Below are 27,662 nucleotides of genomic sequence, written 5' to 3' on the forward strand. Positions count from 1 at the left end.
CTTTGCTGTCTTCAGCCATAAGGGCTCGACTGCTGTTTCTTGTACATGTAGCATCAGAGCAATGTTTGGACCCCTCTGTTATTTACTGAAGTAAAACCATCCTGCAGCTTCCTCTTGGTTTATGTCCCAGGTGCATGGTATACAGGTGCTGCACCCTAGTGGTCTGTGTGCAGATAGTTTGTTTTGGATGGAGAGGGGGACCATCATTAGAGTAACTCATGCTTCTCATTCATATTTGAATCGTGTATTAAGAAAAGCAGATGGTAAATATAATATTTAAATATATATAATATTACAATATTTAATGCTTTGTTTTGTTTCTCTGTCAAAGGTGCATCAGAGACGGCCATTTCAGACATGCAGGCGTATATGGACATGCTAAATCCAGACATTGGCTCCGACATGCCCAAGAAGAATCAGACACCTGCTGATGCCACCTCCAAGCCCCCACCACCTACACCACCACCACCACCACCTACACCACCACCACCACCACCACCACCAGCCTATCCACCCCCGCCTCCCCCACAGTCTCCCCCGGTGCCCCCTCCAGCCCCGGGCTACCCAGCACCAGAGGCCCCTCAGGAGCCAACGTCGGCCGAGTTCCTGAAGGTGAAAAGCAACTTGCGACATGTGGAGAGCACCACCAGCAAGACGGAGGTAAGGCCCGAGGCGGCGAGCGAACCTTTAAGCGGCAATGAGGTCAAAGTTTTTACATATTTATTACCTCCACCAAGGCCAAGGGCTGTGGAAGGAGGTTATGTTTCACCGGCGTTGGTTTGTTTGTTTGTCTGTTAGCAGGATTACTCCAAAAGTTAGCGATGGATTTGAATGAAATATTTATATTATACAATCCACTAGATTTTGGTGGCGATCCGGATCATGATCCGAATTAAGGAATATTTTTAAGGATTCCGATCAGCCTGAACATTAAGACCACAGGGTATAACACATGCGCAGTGTAGCTGATGACGCGGTTGATGACGCATGACCACGCCTCCTTCTGAGAGCAGAGCGATGCGTGTGTGGATGTGTGGCAAGACGTTATACAGACATAACCGCCGATACGTTACACGGAAACACAACGTGTTAATAACAAGCCGACCACCTCACGATACCGCCAGCAGAGAAATAGAAGTGACAGAATTGAACAAAATAAAACACAAACAAACTGCCAGCTCACAGAAAAAGCGCACACGTGCATGTCAATCCATACGACAACTGAAATGTCCGCAAGTGGATTGAGGATCAGAAATAGTCCAGAAAGACTCCATGGAACTATAAGACCAAGTGATGTCGAGGAAGGCCCAAGACGATGGCCAGAAAACTGACATTTTTACCGCTGATCATGTGTGGGCGGCTTTACATGTGTTAACGGATCATTTTCGGTGCTTGTCCATCAAACTATTCATGTAGTATCCAGTATAAAGACAAGCAAACAGACAGTGTAGTAATTCCTAGTGTTTCTTATATGGGATGATGCACGGCACATGGCAGTATACGAGGTAATTGTCTCTCATAACATGCAGAGATATCCCAAATTTGGGGTAAAATGCTTTTGCTGAGTCTGACATGATGAGTGATATGGAACAATCCTACAGAAGCAGAAGGACCGGGGTGTGTTTGGGATAACTTGGATGCCATTCTCCCTTGTGTCTAATCAGTCGGGCTGTTGCTCTTGTGTAACAGTGTGCCTTGTCCGGGTGCCTACAATGATGTTATTGTGTTAGCATGGCTAACGAGGCTAACAGAGATGCTCATTACCGTGGAAAGGCCTGACATACAATGGTTGTTGTGATGGGCTCGATCTTAATTCCAGTAATTAATCTGGCTGCAGATCACTCAGAAGTGTGTTTAAAAGGAGCATCAATTAAATGTGGCATCAACAGTAAAGTTTCAGTTCCGCTTCTGGTGGTTCAGTGCTGCTGTGACGTACATTAAAACTGGTAGTGAAGTTATTCTAGTTGAATTGTAACTGGGTTGTTCTCGGGCTGTGCATCGGCAAGAATCTGGCGATTACGATGCGTATCATGATACAGGGGTTACGATTCAATATATTGTGATATACTGTGACACTAATTTTAAGAAAACTGTCTTAAGTATAAAGAACACACTGCCGTATGCATAACATCTGAGTAAAGTTTACTTTTTTATGCAATCAGAACAGTTTGATCTGCATTTATCACAGTCCCTGTAACATCCAACATCATAGCACTTCTTTCTGTGCAATCTGAGCCACAAATCTTTGTATGTGAACTATTCATTACAAAATAATAGTGTTTTTGAGAATCAAGAATCACAAAACATAATATTGCGATACTACACAAGTGTATCGATATTTTCTTACACCCCTAGGTTGTTCAGACAACACTATAATTACAACAAAGATGACCAATCTGAGAGATCACTTTCACCTCATCAAGAATTTATGTCTTGTTTGTTTGTTTGTTTGTTGCCATGACTTCCAGTATGATGACAGCAAGACGTGAGACTCTGTCCAGTCGTATGAACAAAGTTTGTTTTAGTTTCAAACAAACTGCCGCTAATTTTTCAAATAATTATTGTTTTAGTATTTATTTTCTCCGAGTACAACAGAAGCAAAATATCGTTAACATTTAATGCATTTATCTTGCAACGTAGCTTATAGTAACATCTCTACATCAGCCTCATTAAAAGCTCGTCAGTGGTGTGTTGTTTCATCTAAAACAGAGGTCTCCAACAAGTAGCTACCAGTAGCTCGCTACCTGTGTCTCAGTGGCTCACTAAAGGTTATAAGAATATGGACATCAATTTGATAACACAAAGTCACTTTGTAAACCAGTTTAAATGCCTATTTAAATGCCTAATTCACAGACATTGCGCCCCCTTCTGACACAAAATGATTATTTGCCAATCCGCCGACTATTAAACAAGTTGCGCTGCGTTCAGATTTCATGACATCAGCGACGCGGTGACATCAGGCGATGTTAACAGACTAGCAGGCGTACACCAGATCTGACAATGACCGCAGAAAATACCCAGGCCAAGAAAAAGCAAACAATATACTATTTCACTGAGGAATGGGTGATGACAAGTGTGTGTGTTTCATTTGCGGTTTGCGAGCGTGTCAGTTGGTAGAAGATGTAACGTTGAGCGCCACTTCACCAAAGTCCACGGCAACTTTTCATGGGACTTTCCGGCTGGTAGCAGTTTACGAACAGAGAAGGTAAAGGAGCTGAAAACAACGCTTAAAAGACGACAGTCTCTGACAAAGAAGGCCAACGCTGCAGCAGAGGCTTCGTTTAAAGTGGCGCACATCCTAACGAAACACAAAAAGCCCTTTCACCGATGGCGGGATTGTAACGGAGGCGATGACTGCGGTGGCTGCAATGTTATTAAAGGAACATGGAAGTAAGACAGAAATGATGTCTGCTATTGGCGCTTATGACTTGATGGCGCTATGAGTAGCTCTCGGCCACTTTCATTTTGTCAAATTAGCTCTCAGAGGAAAAAAGGTTGGAGACCCCTGATCTAAAAGCAGCAGTACAGTATGAAGTCAGGGAGCTGCAGAAACAGCTGATTCACTGGAAAAATTGATTGTTCAGACAGACGCTGTGTGTAGATCTGTAGATCTGCTATGCAAAGTCAGTTGTTGTTTGGTGTTATAAAGTCCACAGGTAGCGACAGTGTCCCATCTCCAGGGTGAGCTCTGTGTGTGTGTGTGTGTGTGTGTGTGTGTGTGTGTGTGTGTGTGTGTGTGTGTGTGTGTGTTTGGCGCCCTTAGCCATATGAAGGGGAGTTTATAATTAGTGCCATCCCCGCTCCCCCTCTCCTCTCTGTACCCAGGTGACCAGCCCGGGGCTTGCCCTCATTAATAATTGAACAAAAGCCAGTTCCCGGATCACATGCACACATGCACACACAATTAAGATCAGTCTACCTATACATTGGGAAAAACAATCTACCTCGGGCGCCATAGTAACAGGGAACGGTAACCTCATCCCGGGACACAGCCGATCAGATGGACCGATCAGATAGACCGATCTCTCAACATGCAGACGAAGTATTACAGCTTAGATTGTAGAAAAGTTATGTTATAATGATCGACCCACTAAAACAGCCTGTTGAATGTGGTTTTAAGTGAAGGAAGCTGCTGCTTTGCTCACCTCATTTGTCTGTATTTGCCTCGACTCGAGTCAAATGTTGCATGTGAAGCAGACAAACAAATGACTGCTTTGCCTCTTACGTTTTTTAATTCTTTAGACCTACTTTAGTCCCTACTACAGAAAACTTGGACTTTGAGATCTCACCGGCGATTAGTATATTTTCTGCTGCTAATTCAGAGCACTGAAGGCTACAATATTCGAATAATCCTAAAGCCTGAGAGACTTCGAGTGTGGTCGGCACATGGTGAGGGCAGCACCTGGGTCTTTGTGCTTTGCATAAGAGGCACTGGGGCAGGGTTGGGGAGTGTTTGGTCTGCGGGCTGGCAGTGACATCATTGCCACCGCTGTGGCCGGCCACGATAGGTTATTGATGAGGCCCGTGGGTAAAGTGAGAGGGCAGGTAGAGTGACAGGCGTAGCAGCTGAGCAGAGAGGAGGTGACACTCTGGATTTGGTGACAGCTACTCTCTGTGCTCCGCTGGGCTTTGTGGATGAGGCTCTGTTCGGACTGGAGGAGAGCGGCGGTAGAGGATTTTTAACGCTAAGGTAAGGTGTTAAGAGGAGCAAGTGTGTCATGTAGAAGTTTGGGCTGCAGATATAGAAAAGATATTACAAAATTGCTTTGTGTATTTTGGCTAATTGTCCAGGTTCTGGAGCTGTTTGAGCTGCTATGTGTTGCATCTTTTAATGCTGTAATTGTTTACTTTCCTTTATGTGCAAGTAACTAACAGTCTACCTGTGTGTGACCTTCCATTATCTGAGGCTTTTGCTAAACCACATGCAGATGTGCTGAACCATTTCAAACCACAAACCAGGCTAAACAACCTTTGATACTGCATACAGATGCACTAGACTGTAAAAACAAATATATCACAATGACTTTATGCTGACAGACAGATCTGTATAATGGGGAGAAAGGTGGTGTTTGTACGTCTGTGTGGGGGATGTGAGGGATGGGATGGGAGGGGGGTTGTATAGCTAAAATGCTTGGTACATTTGCTTTTGTTGGCCCACCTCCCTGGAGGATGACAATCAAACCATCTGTAGCGCTCACTTCGCCCTGCCAGCCGATGAGTGCTCAGGGACCATTTCTTTGACAGCCGACATGAGTCAACAACACTAAACAGGCTTATAAGAACTCAGAACATGACACCACAAAAAGGAGGAGAGGTCAGAGGTCAGCTGTCAATTATTTCCGCTTACGTTAACATTGGACATCTGCTTGACGTCTGAGGCGCTTGTCCCTTGATTTTTTTTTTAGTTTTTAGATGTAATGTTGTCGGTAATCATTAAAATGTAAATGACGTCTAATGCTGATCCCTGGATTTGAAAAGCAAAGTGACTAAACATGTAGCTGATGATGACTTTAAGGCATGCTTGACAGCTTTCAAGGTTAAGTTTTTGACAATATAAAGTGAAAAGGGGTTTCCTTTTTCACATTTGCACACCATTTTGGAAATTGGAAAAAGGTAATGCCAAGGAAAAGAATGAATTGCATGAACTGCAAAATGCAAGACTTTATGCATAAGGAAAATGTATCCACAGATTTGGATTCGTCATGTTAGTTATTACAGCTGCTTATCTACTATATATTCTAAATAGCAGCATATAGTGAAAACTCTCAGATCGACAGGAGGTCGATATCCTGCCTTTCCTCCAGTTGCTTGAGATAGATGTCAGACGGAAAGTGAGAGTGCTGAACTGAAAGGGTGACCTTTCACCCCGCTCTGTGGACACAAGGGTCTCTCTTACATCGGTGCAAATAGCCGCATGTAAACTCTTTATGCTCAGAGGCCCTGCAGTCTTTACATGAAACAACGCAAATGTTTTACTAGAACTAAAGCCTTGTTATGTTTTTAAAATAAGGCTGCTTTGGTCACACGAGAGAGATAATCTGGCAACGAAAGCTAGTAAGTAATGTCCAACAGTGTGTCGGCCCACAGATGACAGAGGTTTAGTCATTCACTACTCAGTACTGCTAAAAAACCAACCATTCGGTTATTCTGGCAACATAATACTAATAATTTTGTCAACTATCATTAAAGAAACATACTTTTCATCATGTTTAAATTCTTAATTAATTGTATATTACTACACAAAATGTAACTACTTCATGTTTTGAAAAGTATTTCACTTTTTCAGAAAGACTTCAGAGATTAGGTCCAATGTATACTGGAGCGCACGGAGGCAGCAAACTCTATTGTAAGACTAACGTTTGGACGTCGGGTGCATCTTCATCAGAGTCAAACAGTTCAGAGACTCTTCTCTTAAATATCCTCCCCTGATTCAGCACGACAAAAATACATTTACTACCTTTGCTATAATTAAATAAATTAATAAATAAATAAATTGTTTTCTTGATTATTATTGTTTTCTCAGGTGATGTTTTGCCCGACCAACAGTCCAAAACCCAAATATATTCAGTTTTACTATCACATAAGATAAAGAATTTCGGCAAATCCTCACATTTAAGAATCTGGAACCGACGACTGTTTGGTCAAAACAGTTGACAATTTAATTCAATCGACTAATCAATCAATCATTTCAGCTCAAATAATAATTTCACACAATCATTCAAAGGTGCTCCAATGGCGAGGTATAATTCTCTTTTCTATTTCCTGTCTAAAAACTACATTGTGAAAAACATACAGATGGAAGCGGCTGAGCAGGTTAAACCAAAGCTATTTAAAGCTTCTCATTTTTCTCACTCTTATTCATTTCTTTTTTTTAAATCTCTTAAGCAGCTGACTCCTGGAGAAAACCACGACAAACTGCGGCGGGTGGATTCAAACAGGAGGTCAAGGAGCTTCAGCAAGCAGCCCAGCACTGGGGACTACTACAAGGCCCTGGGCAGCGACGCAGCCGAGCCCCAAGGGAGCAAAAGCATGCCGCCCAACGAGGAGGTGAGCCGGGTCTTCAATATGTTCAACGTTCTGACAACATCACACATCATCTGGTTCTTTAAATCAAGTGTATGGATACATAATACGTAGGGGTGGGAATCACCAGAGGCCCCACGGTACGATATTATCTCCATACTTAAGTCACAATACTATCTTATTGTGATACGCTGAGTATTGCAATAAGATAGATTGCAATTTATTACCTTTTTTCAACAGTCTCTCAATCTCATCTCTGAGTATTCACTCACATATCTGGAGGTCAGAGGTCAAGGGACTCCTTTGAAAATGGCCATGCCAGTTTTTCCTCGCCAAAATTTAGCTTAACTTTGGAGCGTTATCTGGCGTTCTTCCCGACAAAGCTATGGTACCAATGGATTCTTTAGGTTTTCTAGTTTCATATGATAACCAGTATCTTCACTCTAACTTTAAGACTGAAAATACAGAATAGTGGCCGGGAGGTTGATAGTTTATAGAATAAAAGATCAATACTTGACAACTGTGTATCAATACAATATTGCGATACTATGCTGCATTGATTTTTTCCCCCACCCCTGATAATTCAACGCCCAATATTTTCTTTGTATTAAGGGATCCCGCCGTCATACTGCCCTTGTCTAATATTTTGGTGAATGAATACAAGTTTTTCTCTCAATATCTTTCCCTTGTGATACTGTAAAATACAACCCTCTCTCCTACAAAACTACGTTCCCATACAACTAAACTGCTTCTCAATTACGTTTCAAAGGAAATGTATTTTCTCCCGGATTACGGTCTCAGTTTTTAAACATGTGGTTATCGTTGTAAATTGAAACAGAATTTACACTTCTTCGTTTAGGCAACAAAACTACTTGGTTAGGTTTGGTGGGTTGGCTTAAAAAAAGACTGTTTCTTACGTTATTTAAAATATGTAAACGCTGATGTTTAGTTTCACACAGGACACGAACAGTCCTGTTTTAATCTCTAAAATCCAAGTCGCCTCACAAACTTAATTTTCATGTCCTTTTGATTTGATTCGCTGCAGCTTTGTTCATCAGGGCTCATTTTAGATATAAAGTGACTTTTTTAATTATTATTTAATCGATTAAACATGTATTGTTATGTAATTCAGCATGCACTGTAAAATGTCAAAACAATAGTAGTGTATGGCTGCAACACTAATGGATCCTGGTATAGGGTTTGTAAAAGGTAAATATACTGTGCTCAGGTTTTACTGTTCAGGGTTGTGTGAGCTCCTTATAAGGTCCTATTCAGGGTGAGGTTTAGCTGAGTGATGGCCTGTTGGCATTAGGTTACCACCATGACTGCACTATTTGCCTGTGCATTATGCCACCAAGCATGTTACATAGTCTTGTGTCCTCCTGACCTTTTGTTCACCGCCTGATGCAAACTTCTCCCTCATTTCCATCGCCTCTTGAGTCTCCACCCTGTTGTGTAAACTGTCCAAGAACATACAAGAGAACAAACTCTGGACAATCCCCGACCAACGACCGGGCCTCAATACCACTGAATCTCAGATTTTAACTTTCATTTATATGGCCAAGAATCTGTTGTAATTTTTTTAAGAAAAAAGAAGTCTAAATTCTCTGATTCCAGCTTCTTAAATGTGAATATTTCCTGGTTTCTTTCCTCCTCTGTGACAGTAAACTGAATATCTTTGAGTTGTGGATAAAACAAGACATTTGAGGACGTCATCTTGGGCTTTGGGAAACACTGATCGAGAAAATGATCGTCAGATTAATCGACAATGAAAGTAATCGTTAGTTGCAGCCCAACATAAATGTATGTAAAAAGGGTTTTTATGGAAAACATTCACATTTTCTCAGTGACTTCCTGATCAACACAAATGCTGTGATTAACTATATTTCCTTTGATTCAAATTTAAAAACATTTAACATGTAATGCACCTTGTCATTTTTCAAGCCGGTCTCAGGGTAAAGCTTATAAATATCACGACCTGTCATTTGTACGCCACGCAAACATCCGCAGTTTTAGTTTAGGCAAGATAACCACTTAGTTAGGGTAAGGGACAACGTCATGGTTGGGCATAAAATAATAAGTAAGTAAACTAAGTAAAACACATACAGAAACACGTCACAAACCTCAACAAAAAACACGTGACACACGTCACTAACGTAACTTACAAAACAAAACACTGGTCAACAACGGTCTTGAACACGGGTCTCCTGGTTAAAAGTCATGTGTTTGTTGGACCCGCCCACCATAAGTGGTCTTTCTCGCTTTTTATTACACGGCTGTGTTGAATACTTGATTCTGATTGGTCAATCACGGCGTTCTGCGGTCTCTAATTTCTCTATAAAAGACCTTTGCTATGTATAACAGACCGCAGCTCTGATGTCGGACTCTGGCGGACCGTTTATGTGTCAAAATATTGAATTCTTCAGTAAGTAGCCGTGTAATAAGCGGGATAATGTACAGCTAGCGGGGCCTTGTTGTGAAAGTATCCCCTTCAGGGCGATGAGAGACAGCAGCATCGCCCTGTCGGGGATTCTTTCACAACTATGACCGGCTCGCTGTACATTATCCCTTACTTATACTACGTCACTAACTCTTACCGTAGCATTTATACAATGATGCGTTTACATTGTGGTCAGTACAGGATACATGGCGTACAATAGATACGCGGAAATCTAAAACATGAAACGACTTGCGCATCATCGTGGCATTTAAACGCCTTTTTGTGTGAACGGGCTGCATTTTTATTTGGAAATGTTATAGAATTGTAAAGTAAACATTTTGATAAGGCTTCTACTGACTAATGTATTACTGATTACTTTGGGTATTTTTTAGTCTCAAATAGCTCAAAAGGCCAAACAAAGTGAAACCGAATCCTGGTCGTAAAGCACCTGTTTGCTGCCACATACCTGCACAGGCAGCTGAATGAATAGAGTCTGTTAGACTCTCATCAATGTCCCTGGAGAGGAGCTCTTATAATGTCATGGGTATCAGTAGTGGGGGGGTGTTATACAGAGTACAATCCTCATTGAGCCAATTAAGGTCTCAGTGGGGCCTCTCCTGGTCTCAGAGGCGCCCTAGCAGATGGACCGGCTAATCAACGGGAGCAACGGCACGTGCTGCCAAGACCCATCTGGACACAGCCCTCCCACCCTCCCCCCCCCGACTCTCTGGGGGTTTGAAAAGTGAAGGGGGGCAACAATGACGAGCACGCGTCTGAAGAACTAAGGAGGGGCGGGGTCGAGTTAAATGTCACGGGTCATTAACTCGCTTCCAGCAGAGTTATGGCACGCTTACAGAGCGTGTCAGACGCGTGCGTGCTGGGGGGGGGGGGTTAAAGCACTATCACTTGCAGTGACAGATGGCTTCTTCCCACCGGTTTCCCTCAGTTTCCCCTAGAGATTAGGACATATTAACTCTGTTATTAGCAACAGGGTATTATGTCTTTATGAGTTGATTAAGGATGGCAGGAAGCAGAGGGAGGACACATCTCACAGGGCGGCGTACATCTGTCACTGTCGACACGGACACATTCTCTTTAGCAGGAGGAGTTTCAACTGGCATGCCTATGCAGACAGAGCAAACTCATTCTCACTGATTAATTATTTTTAATAAATAAATACAAGTTTAAGTTTTGGTTTATTTTTCATAAGTCAAAAAAGGTATTTTGAAGCGGATGTGCTGATTGTTTAATGAGTTATTTTTTGTGTATTTTTTTAGGGCTGTTAATGTAAAAAAAATTAAAATTGTTTTGAAGCCACTCATTTTTTTTAACACAATCCATATTTCTGAGGTTGTAGCTCAGTTTTAAAGCCGATGAGGAGATACTGGCATCATAGTAAACTAGAAAACCTACCAAACTCTTTAAAAAATATTCTTACTTAAAATTAGGGCTGTCAAAGTTAAAGCAAATTAGTTTTAACGACACAAATTTTTTAACGCATTAATGCAACTTTTGCTTTTTAGGTTGTACTGGGCTCAGTTTTAAAGCTAGAGTGAAGATACTGGTATTGTATGAAATTAAAACACCTGATGAATCCATCGGTACCAATCATGTCACACTAGCTTGTCATGAAGGAGGTTAAATAACGCTCCAAACTTACACTAAATTTTGGCGAGGAAAAACTGTCATGGCCATTTTCAAAGGGGTCCCTTGACCTCTGACCTCCAGATCAGTGAATGTAAATGGGTTCTATGGGTACCCACGAGTCTCCCCTTTACAGACATGCCCACTTTATGATAATCACATGCAGTTTGGGGCAAGTCATAGTCAAGTCAGCATACTGACACACTGACAGCTGTTGTTGCCTGTTGGGCTGCAGTTTGCCATGTTATGATTGGAGCATATTGTTTTATGCTAAATGCAGTACCTGTGAGGGTTTCTGGACAATATCTGTCATTGTTTTGTGTTGTTCATTGATTTACAATAATTAATATATACATACATTTGGATAAAGTAGCATATTTGTCCACTCCCATGTTGATAAGACTATTAAATACTTGACAAATCTCCTTTAAGGTTCATTTTGATCAGATAAAAAATGTGCGATTAATCGTGATTAAATAACTTAATCGATTGACAAACCTAGATTTTAATTATCAACGTTCAAGTGGTGTTTAAATTTAGGTGGAAAGTATCACTTCATGGGCCACCTGTCACGTCCCTGTAATCAGCGACCAAATATTTGCTAATACAACAATGTGGTTGCTAGGAGAAAGTTAATGGGTATAAAATATGACTAACTGACTGATTCTCCTCCCTCTTGTCCGATCAGGGCTCTGCGTTATTGGAGGAGCCGACCGACAACCCCGCCCACAGCTCAGAGAACGGCACCACAGAGGAGACGGCCACGCCTCCACTTCCTCCACCTCCGCCTCCTCTTCCCCCGAGCAACCCGACGCCAACACCCCCTCCGCCACCTCCATTGCCCCCGGAGACGCCAACCACCTACAATCACTCCGCCAGCTGCACCTCCACCAACCAGCGACGCCTATCTTCCTCATCAGGAAGTGAGTGTCCATTCAACTTTTTTTCTCTCCTTCTCTCTCTCTCTCCATCTTTTCAGTTTTTCCATTTCTCTTCATTTCCTACTTTTTTTCCGGCACTAACCATCTGTTTTTAAAAAAAAGAAAAAGGCAATACATTTATTTATTTTCTCGTGAAATGTATGCACATTATTGTACAATTATTCCTAGAAAGCAGAGCCCTGGTATTAACGGGCACAATGTAATCTCACTGGGTCTGACCCCAGCATCCTAAATAACAGATTATAAATTAATGATGTAGGGCTACCGTTACCCTGAGAACTGGTTTAGTGTTCATCCATTTCCTTAAGTGCCTCGCGCTGCCCTGGATGCAGCGGTCTGACGGCGGACACACTGTTCTAGTCGCAGGGAAATTTTAACGGATCTGTCCGTGGTTCCCGTGAGGGTTGAAAAAGCATGAAAACTTTAGGAAAAAATAAGTCCTCATTGTGAGGTAAGGTCTTTCTCCAAAATACACAATTTAAATCCGAGAAGTTCACCCAACGAGCTTTGAAATTAAAAAAAGTTGTTGACTTTAATTATGGCTGATAAAAATGTGTGTTAAAGTTCAAGATCGTTTAACTTTAATTAAGTAATGAATTATATAACAAATATGAAACACAACACTAGGTCTGCACAATATATTACTTTATTTTTTTATCGTCATTGCGAAAAGACTGCGATATTGCACTCAGGGATTTTTTTGAGTTAGTTGAAAGATCTTCTTTTTTTTTTAATTCAACAAGCAATTTGTTGTATTTTAGTATTGAAAGTAACATAAAGGCAGAACTAAGTACACTTTAATATCGGTTTATTTATCGCAAGTAATATTGTTATCGCAATATTCAACAGCGTTATATCGCATATCAAATACTTTCTTCATATCGTTCAGCCCTACACAACACACTAACATATCAAAGAGATCCACATAACCCGGCACTGCAATGTCAAATTCTGAACCTCGGAGAAGAAGAGGACAACGTCCCAAAGTAATAATAATAATTAAATAGGAGAGGGATCCAAGATGTCCGAGCATGCAACAGGGGTTCAGACGTCAAACAGCATGAACATGAAGATAAAACATACAAGAAACGTTTGCAATAATTAACATTATATTAATGCTGTTCTATTTCATTTTCTTAATTGGCAAGCCACTGTTCTTCTGCTAATATTGCAATTTTTCTCCCAATTAACCTCTTGACCCATTTGTGCCACAACATTTGTTCTGATTGGTCAAAAATCTTGAAATTTGGGTTAGTATCTAACATTGACATTTTTAGATCACATGAAAAATCAAACTTTTATTAATGGTCAAAATATTTTTTTAAAATGAGGAAAACGCTAACATTGTAAATAAATAAATTGACTTAACTTTACACTCCATTTGTGTGTATATCTTTGATACTGAGCTTGTTATGAGTTCATAGATACTAAACACTTGATTGTGCTCTTTGTAGTTTCTGAGATACAGATATTTTCTCATCATACAGTATCTAGTATTTGGGGCACATGGGACTACCGAGTCTATTGCAAAACCAGTAGTTCTATCATGTGCCCAAAGACATACTGTATATAGTATGATAAGAAAAGAAAACAGAAAAATGTCAGTTGTGGGCACAAATGGGTTAATGTACATTTCTGTTTACATGTTCCGTCTTTCACCGTCTCCGTCTCCACCTGTTTCCTCTGTTCTTTTGCTGTGTTTGTTTGTTTGTTTTTCCTCTTTTTGCCTGCCGTGGTCTGTCCTCAGTGCTGCTCTGTCAAGGCGGGGATATGTCTGCTTCTCAGAGACTGAGGAAGAGTAAGTACAGACGTATTGCGCCGTTTGCTGCAAGTGTAGATTAAAGATTAAGACATGATGAAGATTAAACATGACATTTAATTTTAGTCTTTGTTGTTATTTGATAACTTCTATGTAAAACAATTTGTATAGGGGCCAATAAAAGTTGATTTTGGGCAAGTAGATTTAAGACCCCCTGTACAGTACAGGTTTCTTTTATAAACCAGTAATAAACAGCAACATCAATTAAGCTGTAAACTATTAATTGCTCCATTTAAGCACCTTTTTTTTTTACAATCTATGTCATTTATCTTTACGCTTTGTTCACCAAATATCCAACTGTCTCCTCTATTTATGCTCCACCTGCTGTCTAATGGTAGGATACCAATAAAATACTTAGAGCTAAAGAGCAGCAGTGTGCCCACTAATGGCATGATTTGTGCTTCGGTGTTAATCAGGTAATAAACAGGCAGTTAGGTGGTCATAAAATGAAAAGCCAGAGATGAATTTACAGCTCAGATGCTTGTTGAGACGACGGCAACAAACCAGGTGGCTGATTGAAAACTCTGCTGCAACAATGTGGATTGTTTTCTATTGATCAACGGGGGGGAAAGGGGATTATACTTGTTATACTGTACAGGACACATCTCTATCTGAAGGGCTAAGGAGCAGCGTGTGCTCCCTAACGATATGATTTGTTCTTCAGTGTTAATCAGGGTAATAAACAGGCAGTTAGGTGGTCATAAAATTAAAAGCCTTCAATGACACATCTGAGAGCTGAAGATGAGTTTACAGCTCAGACGCTCTGTGTGACGACGGCAACAAACCAGGTCTTTATTAGAAGCTCTCCATTGTTTTCTACTGATTAACAGGATGGAGAGGATCTTACTTTTTATATTACAGGATCTTTATCTGAAGTACTTTGCGACAGGGAAACTATTAACACATGCAGCAGCTTGACTTTAGTTTCTAACCCAGAGCAGGAAACCTCTTGTGCTCGCTGTCGATGTCCATCATGAGAGGCTATTTGTCAAATGTTCTCTACCTGTCACAGCTCCACCCTCCTTTAACACTCAGTCTGGCAGACCTGCTGAGTCCACACCCCTGAGCCTAAACACACACACACATAACCTCTGACTGAAAAACGCACAAATACCACGGTGTAATGTATCAGTCCAGTGTCATGTTTTAGCCTTTAAACGCATGTGATTGCGGAACAAGTGTTTCTGGAGCTTTGCAATGAAGATTTGTCACGGGAAAATGGATGAAGGTAGGCTGCGTATATTGCTTTCAATCAATTAAAATATTTAATCACGGTTAATCGTAAATTAATCGCACATTTATCTGTTCCAAAAATTACCTTAAAAGGTTGATTTGTCAAGTATTTAATACTCTTATCAACATGGGAGTGGACAAATATGATGCTTTATGCAAATGTATGTATATATTAATTATTTTAAATCAATTAACAACACAAAACAATGACTATATTGATCCAGAAACCCTCACAGGTACTGCATTTAGCATAAAACAATATGCTCCAATCATAACATGGCAAACTGCAGCCCAACAGGCAACAACAGCTGTCAGTGTGTCAGTGTGATGACTTGACTATGACTTGCCCAAAACTGCATGTGATTATCATAAAGTGGGCATGTCTGTAAAGGGGAGACTCGTGGGTACCCATAGAACCCATTTACATTCACACATCTGGAGGTCAGAGGTCAAGGGACCCATTTGAAAATGGCCATGCCAGATTTTCCTCGCCAAAAATTAGTGTAAGTTTGGAGCGTTATTTAACCTCCTTCACGACAGGCTAGTATGACATGGTTGGTACCGATGGATTCTTTAGGTTTTTTAGTTTCATATGATGCCAGTATCTTCACTCTTCTAGCTTTAAAAGTGAGTCCAGTACAACCGAAAAATCGAAAGTTGCATTAATGCGTTAAAAAAATGAGTGTCGTTAAAACGATTTTGCGTTAACTTTGACAGCCCTAATTTTAAATAAGAATATTTTTTAAAAGAGTTTGGTAGCACTCATTGCACCCGGCAATGAAGATCTACTGAACAGTATAACCTGTTGACCGTAAACTAACCCTAAAGAGTCGTCACATGTTGTCGTAAAAGTGCGTTATGGTTCATTAAGTGTTTCCTTATTCACAAACCTTTTACAGGCCACAGTTTGGATGTGTGTCGGTCACCAGTCTCTCTCTGTAATCCAGTAAATGTGAGACTGTATGTCATGAGTGCGTATATGATTGTACTGGTTTGCGGCAGTGAGGATTGGTCTGGTAGGGTGGACTAACAAGCTGGGGATTGAAGGGTGACCGCATCCGTCCATGCGTGCGTGTGCATGCGTGTTAATTCCCGGCCGGCTTGCCAATGGCTCGCTGTCACTTCCAGTTACTGGTGATTCCTTTAGATTTCCCCCAACTGTGATGATGGGTCTTTAATAGAAAGCTGCTCTCTCCTCCCCAAGAGAGAGAGAGAGAGACAGAGAGAGGGAGAGAGAGAGGGAGAGCGAGGAGGGTGGCGAGGCTAGCGAGGCTTTGTGTCCAGCTAGACCTTTGTGGTCGCCTCGACAAGGAACATTTTTACGGGAGGACTTTTTTCACAAGTACAAAATGAGTGATCAATGAGGGACTGAGGATATTCAATTCATTAGAGGTTTCACTAAAACAGGTGAGGTAGCTGTAGGCTCTTGGTGTGTTTGGGCCAATATAATGTGAAATGTAAATGTTTAAAAAATTATTATGTGTAGCTGTGATAATAGTTAGGTGTACATTTCATTATCACATTCGATCAGCCACATCTTAAACGCTTGTTGCGCAGATACAACTAAAATAATAGCTACCTTGTTATTGTTCTTTACTCTGGATTTTACTGTTTGAATATATGTTTGGTTATTCATGTATTAATGTTACCGTTTGATAAATCAGAAGGTTAAGAGTAGAAAAATGTGGCCTCACATTTAAGCTATTTTGACATTTCCTGATTTTCTTTCATTTTGTCTGTCCTTAAAAAAAAACGAAGTTCCTTTGTAATCGCATTACCGAGAGAGGTCGTATTTGAAATCTGTGTGAATTTGCTGCATTGTTCACTATAAGCAGATTAGGGTCGGAGGAAACTTACTTTTTGAAAAGTTAAAAGTTCAGCAGTAGCTTAGCTGTGTATACGTCAGGTGACACTCTGAGAGAGATTGTGTGCCTCCTCTCTTTGGGTTCACTGTAGTGAAATAATGTTGAAATGCTCCTCCCCATCTAATCCCAGCTCACTGCAACTGTTCACTGAAAAAAACAGTTGCCTAATGTGCTGAATTCTCATTGGTTTATTTGGAATGAAATATATTCAATGGAGTTTGGTAGCTCGTAAGTTATTTGATTAATCCAAGCTAACCCTGAACCCCAAGAGTTAAAAAGGAAAATGCCACTCAAAGTAAACAAATGTAAAAAGGAACTTATTAAGCTTATCCTTGAGACTCAGTATACTATAATGACCTCCCATCACCGTGCAACATGCTCCAGGTCAGCATTGTTACCTGCCTGATCGGATGAAATATTTAACACTGAAATGCCACCCAACCCTTCTCTCTCTCCCTCTCCCTCTACTTCAGTGTATCTCTCTCTCACTCTCTCCGTTTCTCCCTCCCTCTATTCTGTCTCTCTTTCTGCCCCGGTTTCACTTTTCTGCTCCATCCCTTTGTCCGCAGGCACAAAATCTTTCAACATGATGTCCCCCACTGGTGACAACTCGGAGCTGCTGGCAGAGATCAAAGCAGGGAAGAGCCTCAAGCCAACACCTCACAGTAAAGGCTACACCACCGTCTATTCCAGCAGCGGACCCACAGGCAACGACGTAGGTCCACAGCCTTCCACCATTACAGACCAGACATTTATGTATAACAGTCACTGACAAGGGCAGACTTTACCGTTAGGCAAGGTAGGCAACTGCCTGGGGTTCCCCAACTAAGGGGGCCCCAAACAACCATAGATTTATTATGATGTTTAGATGTTATGATGTTAGTATTCTAACTCATTGTACCCCAAAATAATTTACAGAAGGCCAGCAAAGCACTTAAGAAATATGCAACTTAACTGTATACTACTGACTGTGTACTTCTACTTCAGAGGAAAACATTGCTGTACTACATTTACCTGACGGAGAAATGTTACTGGTTATGTTGCAGGTTCAGATTTGACTCACTAAATATAACAATTCAAATATGATGCATTATTATTCATTAAACTATCCAGCATCATGTTTGAATTGAAAGCTCCACCTTGAACGGACGTTAAGTAGATTTAATACCGTAGAAGTAAACAATTGATTGCAGGTCCTTTACTGTGGGGTAATAGTTTTACTATTAAAGCTGAAGTAGGCGAGATTGGAGCAAATATGAATAAAAAGACATTTTTATAAAACAGTTGCTATATCGTGACAGTAGTTCATGAGACAGGTAACCTGAGAAAAATCATGCTCGTCTGTGTCCTCCGGTGCTCCTAACGGCATCTGCAAGATTTCACAGACCGGAGGAAAACAAGCAGTAAGAGCTGATCTGAGGTCTGCTGTCCAGCTGCCGTCTATGAGAGCCGGCTGTCAATCACTCGCCAACTCCGACCAAACGGTCAAACTATGCAGAGCTGATCAAATATGAATCAATATTCTGTTACGTTAATGCCTATTTCGCTCCTCAGATGTTCTCAGAATCATCTTGTAGTGCACGGTTTAGCTGGAAAATTAGAAAGTTTGTGACGCTGGACACATGACCGGAGCACAGCCAATAGGAACGCTCTCTCTCTCTGAAATTACCTGTGATTGGTCAAAGTCTCCCGTCACGGGCTAGATGTTCTAAAGCCTGAAAACAGAGCCATGAGGAGGAGCAGAAGTCTAGTTTTCTCTCAGATAACTTGAATTACAATATGCTGAAAGGTTTTTATGGAATTTTTGCCCAATGATGCCAAAAATATACTGCCTACTGAAGCTTTAAGTAGATTTAATACAGTAGAAGTAAACACTTGATTGCAGGTCCTTTAATGTGGGTAACAGTATTACTATTACTGTTTGAGTAGCCTACGTCTTCTACTGCCAATACAAACATTCCCAGTTAGAAAGGGTGAAAAGTGAAGCAAGATGGCGTTTGCCTGGAGCCCTCAACTCTCTACATCCGCTCACTGATAATACAGAATTGCTCATTTGCAATCACTTGTGGATTTGATGTCACTCTGTCTCCATTTTAAATCAATTGCCAGTAAATGCAAAGACACACCGACTTAAATGAATCCAGTAAAAAAGACAGAAATTAAGCATAGTTATCCCATCAAAGCTGTGATTAATAGGTATCCAGCGACCGGCCTGTGACACCTCTCCATATCATTATAGGACGACGAGTGAACCTCTCAGTAACGCTTTCTTCATGATCACATCAGTGCAACTTTATTATAAATCACAATTGAATTTGATGCTAACAAAGAAAAAGTAATTCACCAATGGTGCAGGGCTCTTACCCCAGAATTTGCCAAGGTCTAATAAGTTTGGAAACAGTGCACAATGTGAGCGACAGTGTTGCCAGATTGGGCTGGTTTCCACCAAGTGGGGCTACTTTTGATTAAGTTGGGCTGGGAAAATAGCGTTGGGCTGGTAGATGAAATTTGGGCTGCTTTTGTGGCAGTGTTTCGAAAATATTGTGAAAAAATATTACCAAACAAGCTGTCATTTTACATCAAAAACACAGATACAACATTCAGTATACTTCATTGTGTCCACCAACTCATATTATGGACTCATTTAATTTGAGAAATATTCGATTTGATTGTTGTATTCAATCGTTGTTTGGGATAAAGGAGGACCTACTTACCTTGACGAAATCATCATTGACACAGACATGGGAATTTGTGTATTTGGTTGTCTGATTGCACTCTTTGATGCTGATATGAAGCTTTGTATGCTTATGATGTGTTTTATATTGCACTTGTACCATTTTTACTATGGGTTTTTGGTAAGATTGAGTGATTAGTGCTGTTTTTTATAGAATTGGGCAGGTTTTAAATTGTGATTGGGCTGGAAACTGTCAATCTGATCTGGCAACACTTGGTTAGCAATGGGACACCGGAACCCACTGAACTGGATGGACAGATAACCTCAATCGTGGTAACTTTAGTACTGTAGTTGGTTCTATTTAGAAAAAAACAGAATTTCTATCCAAGTTTCTAATTCTAATGTAGTTTTGTAAAGAAAAACAGTCTGAAATTTGTTATTTGTTTTTCTTTTTACCAATATACAATACCACATTGCATTGCTCCTTCTAAACGGTGTTTCACTCTACAGTGTTGTCATTGCACCCTTAAGGCTGAGAAGGAACTGGCAATCCATGACCTCAATTACTTAATGCACATTACAATGTCATCATTTATACTGAATGAGTCAAGAGTCAACGTGGTCATACACAACATGAGTACTGTAAGTAAAGGCTAACTAGAAGAATATGTCAGAATATGGAAGAAATCTTGGCATCGTGGGACACATTAACTTTCTACAAGAATGCTTAATACTGCCTGTAATGTATGTTTCTAAGGATGTAGTTACGAGAGTGGTCACTGGTTTAAAAAAGTCCAATGGTTATCAGTTTCATCACACCCCATGTTCTCCTCATTATCCAGGAAAACGCTGCATCTCCGCCAGAGACCCGCACATCTAGCCCACCAGCCAAGCCGTCATCTTCTCCACCGTCCCATACGCCTGTCACCTCCCCGCCTACCACCCCTAGTCCCAGCCCCAGTCCCACTGGCTCCGGATCTGCCAGGACCATGTCAACCTCTGCGAGCTACGAGCAACTGTCCTCCAACGCTGTGATCAACGGGAACAGCGGCGGCACAGCAGGAGCAGAGTCGGGAAGGAAGATGAGCCTTGCCGATGTGGAGGCGCTAGTGCCCACTCATGACGAACAGGGGAAAGCGATCCCTGAATGGAAGAGGCAGGTGATGGTGCGAAAGCTTCAGGTCAAGATGCAAGAGGAGGAGGAGCACAAACGCAAGGTAGGCATGATGTTGCAAGGCTGTAAAAAGATCTAGAGGTTTTATCGTGTCTTAGCTATCCCATTTGTGGTCTGGTAAATTTAAAAATGCTCTGAAATGGCCTCAATTTGAAATAATTAACAACACAAAGGGGATAGCTGGTGCTTGGGTTTGAGTGTGGATTTTTGTGATTTTGAACAATGCCGTTGTGTGAATGTATTTTTAGTATTCATGCATGACATCAGTTTTCCTGTCTTTTTGAACGTCAAACAGTTAGCGAGGGGGAAACATCCAATGGGAGTCGAGACTACAAGTTCATTTAGCATCTATGTCTTCTTTATAGCTGAAGGAGGGTGTTTCTGTTTTGTGAAATGAGCATTTTTGCAGTTTAATTGCCCTCACCTTATTCTTATCTTCAGATCAACATGACCAAAGTTATTCACAAGGGTTTCGTCAGCACACTGAACGTGTTTCATAAACAAGCTTTATTTCTAAATTTGATTATTTGGCTTTAGAATCAATGACATCTACGAATCTATCTAATCTAATAGTGACTGCAGTGTGCGGTAATATTATGTGTATTTAGACAAGATATTAATTAGTAATTCACACTACAGCAATCTGAACACTTGTTAGTCCCGTGTAATACAAGAAGGACTCTATGCGATATGTGATTTGATTGATTAAATTTGACTGATTAATAATTTATTGTTATCAAGGATTGCAATCTTATACTCTTCAATGATCCAGCAGGTAGAAATGTGTCTCTGATGTTCTTCAGTGATGGTGACATGTAGTGTTTTGTTTATTTGTTGAGATGCAGTGTAGCAGTCTAACTGGCTGTTAGAGATACAATAAATTATTTCGCTGATTTGAAAGATAACTTATTAGTAATTGCATGAAACGGCATTGGAACTAATTACTCACTTTCTTTATTCATCTCTATGCATGTTTCTTTTTCATATTTACAGTCTTTATTAATAACCAAAGACTCTTTGGGGTGCAGTGAATTGAATACTTGGCTTCAATGCCCATCACAACATTAACACACTTGACTAATGGATTCTCAGTGTGGGCTGGTGTTTGATGATGGAGTGTTGTGGCTCCAAGTGGTTACATGCTGATTCAGTGGTGTGATGCCGAGCCCATTCACACTACAGGTCCACCAGTAATAATGACAGAAATACTAAATACTGTTTGTTGTTTTTTTTTTTTTTTGGTTGAAGATCATGCTACGTTTAAGAGTAACTCCATACCAAGTCCCTTAATCAGAAAAACCTTTGTTGCACTGACCTCTTTGGGTTGACAGTTTCAACTCTGCTGCACCTCTAACCACACCCAGTGTGGTTTCCTATCACTGTTGGGCGTGGACTGAAGTGTGTCTATGTGTTGCACTGGTGCCAGTACCCAATAGTGATGTAATATTGCACTACAGTGCAGTGTTACATCATATTTTGGGTCGCAGACAGATGGAAAAACTCAACTGCTGGATGACAGTAAAAGCAGAATATTCAGCGTTTGTGTAGTTACTCTTTAAACTAACCAAGACCATAAAACAACCTTTCAATGGGAGAGAGAAGCTGTTAAAGAGGGATTGGATAGATGTAAAAGATATGCGGTGTCAAGTGTCTAAAAAAATACAAATGTAGACATGTTGTAAACCTGAAACACTATAACTATATTCAATACATTCAAAAAGGACAAAGCTTTCTCTGTTCTTTTTGACTAAAAATTAAAAGTCCTGTGCTTGTAATGAGGCAGTGCCATTGCACCACTAAATCCATGTAAATCCTGTGTGTCAAGATGGATTTGAACTGAAGCGTGTGTTCACACCAGGAACTTCAAGCTGAAGGAATCCCCCCCTCCTTCCCTTTTTCTTGTCTTTTTGGTCTCCTTTGACCTCTGATTTAGTTTGCGGCAAGCGGACACTACCAGCCTCAGGAATGGCACTACTCCCACGTCCACAATGCCATTTTGGGCCCATTTGGGGAACTGATGACAGAGGCTGACCTGAACCGTATCGAGAAGCAAATTGAGAACCTGCAGGTCATGCACAAGGTTTCAGAAGTCGAGAAGGAGCTGGAAGAACTGGAGCGGGAGCTTCACCAGCTCCTACCAGTTTCTGCTGCCCTCAATCAAGGGCACTTCTCAGTCAATCCGAAGCAGGTGCATGGCCAAGCTGAAGATCTTCCAGCCTGGTGCAGCAAGATTTCTACCCTGCTCAAGAGTATGGCCATTCTTCTTGCCACTCTGGGGGGGAAAGAGATAGACATCTTGGATCTAATATGTCCTGTATATTCTCAAGAAGATGCAAGGAATGTGAGCACAGGTCAGTCTGAACAAGGAGAATCCATTAACACTGGCTTTATTGGACGATCTCAGTCCTTCTCAACAAGAGAGGATGTGGAGAACGAGATAAAGCAGTGTGGAGTTTCAGTAAAGAACCTCAAGGCCAATTATGAAATTCAGAATCAGCAGTCTGCAGATAACAATTCAAATAAGGTGTACAAGCGCAAGAGGTCACTCCCTGTGGTAAGTGAATCTAGTTATCGTCCAGAGACAATTCGTGAGGATGACGTCCCTTGTTCCTCTGCTGACGTCCTTCAGTCCCATACCAATGGAGGTTTACCTTCAGTTGAGGAATCAGTCTTACCACTTGTTGAAGAGCCAGTTATAATCGCATCTCATGCTCCTAAGACGTATGCGTCCTCTGGGGTAATGGCTCCAACTAACATTGAACAGTTCAATCAGGTTCTTTCTGCAGACCCCATTTTAAATAATGGTCAACTAACAAGAACCTTGGAGGTGCAGACAGATCTAAGCTACGTCCAGGAATGCATTGAAATGAGGAAAGAAAGAATTGTCTTCCTGTTCCTTGAACACTGGCGGAAGTACACTATCTCTGAATCTTATCGGACTAAATATACCGGCAGGAGAGGAAATCATTTAGACGTGGGCTGGGAGGACTATGACCAATTTAGTGCACAGATTAGTGGGGAGATGCAGAGTGAAGATGATAAACTCTTCCTTTTCATGAAGTCAAAGCAGGTAGTAGGGAATCTGATTGGCCACTGGAGGACAATCATGAGTCAAGTGCCCACACGCCAGATCCGCCGGCTGAGTCGTGCCCAGATGATCTACTGGCCAGAGCACTTCTTGCCACACATCAACGGGTCTCCTGTGAACTACGAAAGCCTAACCCTTGACCTCTTCATGCTTGGATACTTCCAGTTGCTGGAAATGAACATGTCTCGCAGTGAACGCAAGTTTCGCCACCTCTTGTGCTATGAGATGTTTGACCGTTTGGGCAGCCATAAATGGGAGGTCATAAGGCGGTTTCACAAGGAGGTCATGGATGGAATTGAGAGAGGGAAGCGAGACTGGTCGGACGGTTTTGAAGACATAAAACTCAAGTATTTTGGAGACTCAAATGAAGGGGGAGGTGTGATGACAGCTTCTCTACATTCCATGTCTCCTGACATGTCCATTAAGCAGGAGTCACTCCCTCCCCCACCTCCTCATCCTCCACCTCCTCCACCACCTACCCACCCTGCACCCCCACCTCCAAATGTACAGTCTGCTCCACCTGCACTACCACCGCAACCTTACCCACCAGCCTCACAATCAAATGTTTCTCCATCATCACCCCCTGCTGCATCTCAGGATGCCATATCAGACAATAGCCAGCGTGTGGAGCAGGGAACCCTGAAGAACTCGTTGGAGGAAAAAACTCAGGGGGATGTAAAGATCAGTGAGCAGATGTCCTCAAATAAGGCAGTGGTTTCTAATGGGAAAAGTTCAGAGCAGGACCATATGCACACTGATGCTACGGCAAAAGCTGAGACACTACGGGACACGACAGAAAGCTCACGACCAGATCCAGTGAAAGACGTTCCTCCGGTTACTGTTAAAATCATAGAGGAACCTCATGTTGATAAACCTCCACCCAGGGATGAACACAATGAAGACTCAATTAAATTGATCTATGAGCTAAAAGAGTTCAGCAATGAGGAGATCATCAGATACATTGACCGAAGCTTTGCTTTTTGGAAAGAGAAAGAAGCTGAGCTTTTTGATATCTAACAACTATGTGGACTAAAGGGTCCACTAAAAGCCCAGTTCATCTGTTCACCAACCAGAGAGGAAATGCATAAAGAGCAGGATCATGGAAACTAACCTGCAAAGTGGAGTATGCTGAGAAAGGAAACTAATCTGGTGTGTTAGCTTTGAGGCCATGTCACATAAGGGACTTAACTGCAGTGAAGCAAAGAGCATCCACTTAGCTGTGCTAATGTTACTATTTGCATAATGCTGAAGTAGATGAAAGGAAAGAAAGCCTGTGATGTCAATTTTCATTTTGAATTGTGTTGAACCAAGAGCTTTTTGAATCTAGTATGGTTGATTGCCACGGCACACTACTTCTTGGAAAACAAGTTTAAGATTTGCCATAAAAGTCATGTAGTGTGTTTGTTCAGGTCATCTTTGTCATGAAGGACATAACTGGGAAAACTTTGTTGAATACTCAGTGATTCACTGTCTCAGAAAGGCAAGGGATTCACTTCAAATCAAAGTCCAATGAGTATCTGGTTAGACAGTCACTAGAGATCAAATACTGACAATTTAATAACACTTAACCATTCATTTCTGAAACCTTAAAATCATGTTAAGGGATCTCTGTTGTTTGAAATCAAAGAAAAGAAACGAGGTGTTCAGTGGGTTTGCAAGATTTTAAGGTTACTTTGTGGTTCACAAATGGTCCTTGTCTTTAAGCCTGTGACCTTGTGATTTTATCTATACAATGTGTGCCTTTCAGTATAGATTACAAAGACTAACAGGTATGGTAAATGCAAGGCCTGGAGAATCACATCATCAGCTTTTTCATTAGTAATTCAGAACTCAAAAATTGCAAATTCCTGTCAGCAAATGAAAGCTATCATCATCTAAATGAAACATCAAATTGAGGATTTGTAATTTGTTCCATGAAGTCTGTTCTGTCTTTTTGTTACACTATTTATAATTTGAGTGTTTTTTGAGAGATTTGTTCAAACTTTCCATAATTTAAATTAGTGTTCCTTTATTATTTGGTTTCTACATTGCCGTTAGAAATAAAGTTTGTTGACATTTTTGTGATTACATGATTTCAGCAGTTATTTCCTAAAACATTATTGTTTAACCGTTACTGGCGTTACTCAACTGACACACATACACTGTCTAACACTGAGCTATCGAGTGTGTAAGCCTCCGCTGAGACACTTGTAGCAGTGAAGAACCACACGCTTCTCATAGTGTCTCTTCTGCAGCATCAAGATTACCTTCAAATAACCCTCTTAGCACCACCCGCTGTCATGCTATCCGTGGCTTACGGGAGCCATAAGGAAGTTACAGTGAATCTTGATCAACTCGCAGCCCAAAGGGGAAGGCAGTCAGCTGGTAAACTTAACGGCATATATATAGATTTGTATTGATGTACAGTATTTGTTTCAGATTTAGTGAATGTGGATAGCACAGTAATGTGTGCAGTAATGTTTTTAATACCTACATTGAAATTATACAGTGGAAGTCATGTACAGAACTATAATTTAGGGCTGCAACCAACGATTATTTTCATTGTCGAGTAATCTGTTGATTATTTTCTTGATTAATCGATTAGTTGTTTGGTCTAAAAAATGTCAGAAAATGGTGGAAAACGTATATCAGTGTTTCCCAAAGCCCAAAATGACATTCGCAAATGTCTTGTAACTGAAAGATATTCAGTTTACTGTCATAGAGGAGCAAAGAAACCAGGAAATCTTGATTTTTTTTTTTCTTGTAATTACTCAAACCGATTAATCGATTATCAAAATAGTTGGTGAATAATTTAATAGTTAACAAGTAGTAGACAACTAATCGATTATTCGATTACTCGTTGCGGCTCTACTATAATTTGTTCCACTTTTAATCTGCCAAGCTTGCACACTGCACAAGGTCAAATATTGAATTTACAGTACTGCTTGTACTATGCAATTGACTGTAAAGTCAACAATAGACAATTCCAGACAATGGAGAGCAAATAAAACAAATAACACAAATAACAAAGACTGATAAATTTGTTAAATTGATCCTAAACCCACTTCAGCACAATATGCCCGGATTATACAGATGTTTATTTATTACATGTCTAGGGAATCATATGGAAAGATTTTACTAAATTTAAAACTGCAGTACAAAACTGGTAACAGTTTGTGTAACTGTAACAATACGAGTGGATGCACTAACTACAGGGCTGTCCTCTTAGTCAACTAATCGACTAAGAGGGGAAAGCCTGAATTAACTCAACACTATAATACTACATACTCTAATAATCTGTGTATGTTCCTTTCCTACTGTTCATATAACATAGCTAGTATCATCTGATTGAATGCTCCAAATTCTAAAATATGCAATACGGTGTACAATTCACAGGTATTTAACAAATATGACCTTGAAGTCATTTTCAAAATACTTTTAGTTTACAATGTCAGGGAGACATTTCTACCTCAATCACATGAAACATAAACATTGTTGTCAGTTACTAATCATTAGCAATGGTTACTGCTAACAAGGTACATGTAGACTGTGGCTGTAAGTACCCATTGGTTTGGCTGTATATAACCCTAACAAGCTGTATTTAGAGGATATTTCAGAGATCAATAAACCCTTTTCCCAAAACGTGACAAAAATATGGTGAAAATCACTTCAGTTGAGCCGGCTTATACGACCCATTTTAAAGTACCAAACACAAGTGACTTGTTCATGAGCAGTAAGTAGTCTTATTCCAGTAGTAATACAACCCACATCTGACCATGTGA

General features: G+C 40.8%; 2 protein-coding genes and 1 long non-coding RNA gene across 12 annotated transcripts in view; 2 read left to right on the top strand and 1 right to left on the bottom strand.

Annotated features, from left to right (window-relative positions):
* The window catches only part of espn (espin), a 59,373-nt gene that overhangs the window by 22,152 nt on the left and 9,559 nt on the right, over nt 1-27,662 (top strand). For 5 of the 9 annotated variants that reach the window (XR_012594814.1, XR_012594815.1, XM_074642621.1 and 2 more), the window contains exons 7-12: nt 332-660; nt 6,886-7,047; nt 11,796-12,030; nt 13,796-13,846; nt 17,535-17,680; nt 20,482-20,856. Coding sequence is in view for 7 of the 9 variants with exons in the window: in XM_074642621.1 (XP_074498722.1) it covers nt 332-660; nt 6,886-7,047; nt 11,796-12,030; nt 13,796-13,846; nt 17,535-17,680; nt 20,482-20,856 (1,298 nt within the window). In the remaining 2 variants the exon portion in view is untranslated. The remainder of the gene's footprint in view (nt 1-331; nt 661-6,885; nt 7,048-11,795; nt 12,031-13,795; nt 13,847-17,534; nt 17,681-20,481; nt 20,857-27,662) is intronic. The other 4 variants (XM_074642627.1, XM_074642620.1, XM_074642625.1 and 1 more) reach the window with 3 other exon arrangements.
* LOC141772019 (uncharacterized) overlaps nt 1-27,662 on the bottom strand; it is a 56,597-nt gene that overhangs the window by 22,116 nt on the left and 6,819 nt on the right. The window lies entirely within an intron of this gene.
* LOC141772013 (espin-like protein) lies at nt 20,863-27,060 on the top strand. Its single transcript, XM_074642630.1, has one exon. It carries the CDS (start codon nt 22,831-22,833, stop codon nt 24,916-24,918), a length of 2,088 nt encoding a protein of 695 aa, XP_074498731.1. The 5' UTR covers nt 20,863-22,830; the 3' UTR covers nt 24,919-27,060.

This window comes from Sebastes fasciatus, chromosome 8 (genome assembly GCF_043250625.1).
Source record: "Sebastes fasciatus isolate fSebFas1 chromosome 8, fSebFas1.pri, whole genome shotgun sequence".
NCBI classification, from domain to species: Eukaryota; Metazoa; Chordata; class Actinopteri; order Perciformes; family Sebastidae; genus Sebastes; species Sebastes fasciatus.

What these genes read in the sequence shown, in the direction of transcription:
- LOC141772013 (XM_074642630.1), top strand. Translation starts at nt 22,831, where the DNA reads ATGACAGAGGCTGACCTGAACCGTATCGAGAAGCAAATTGAGAACCTG.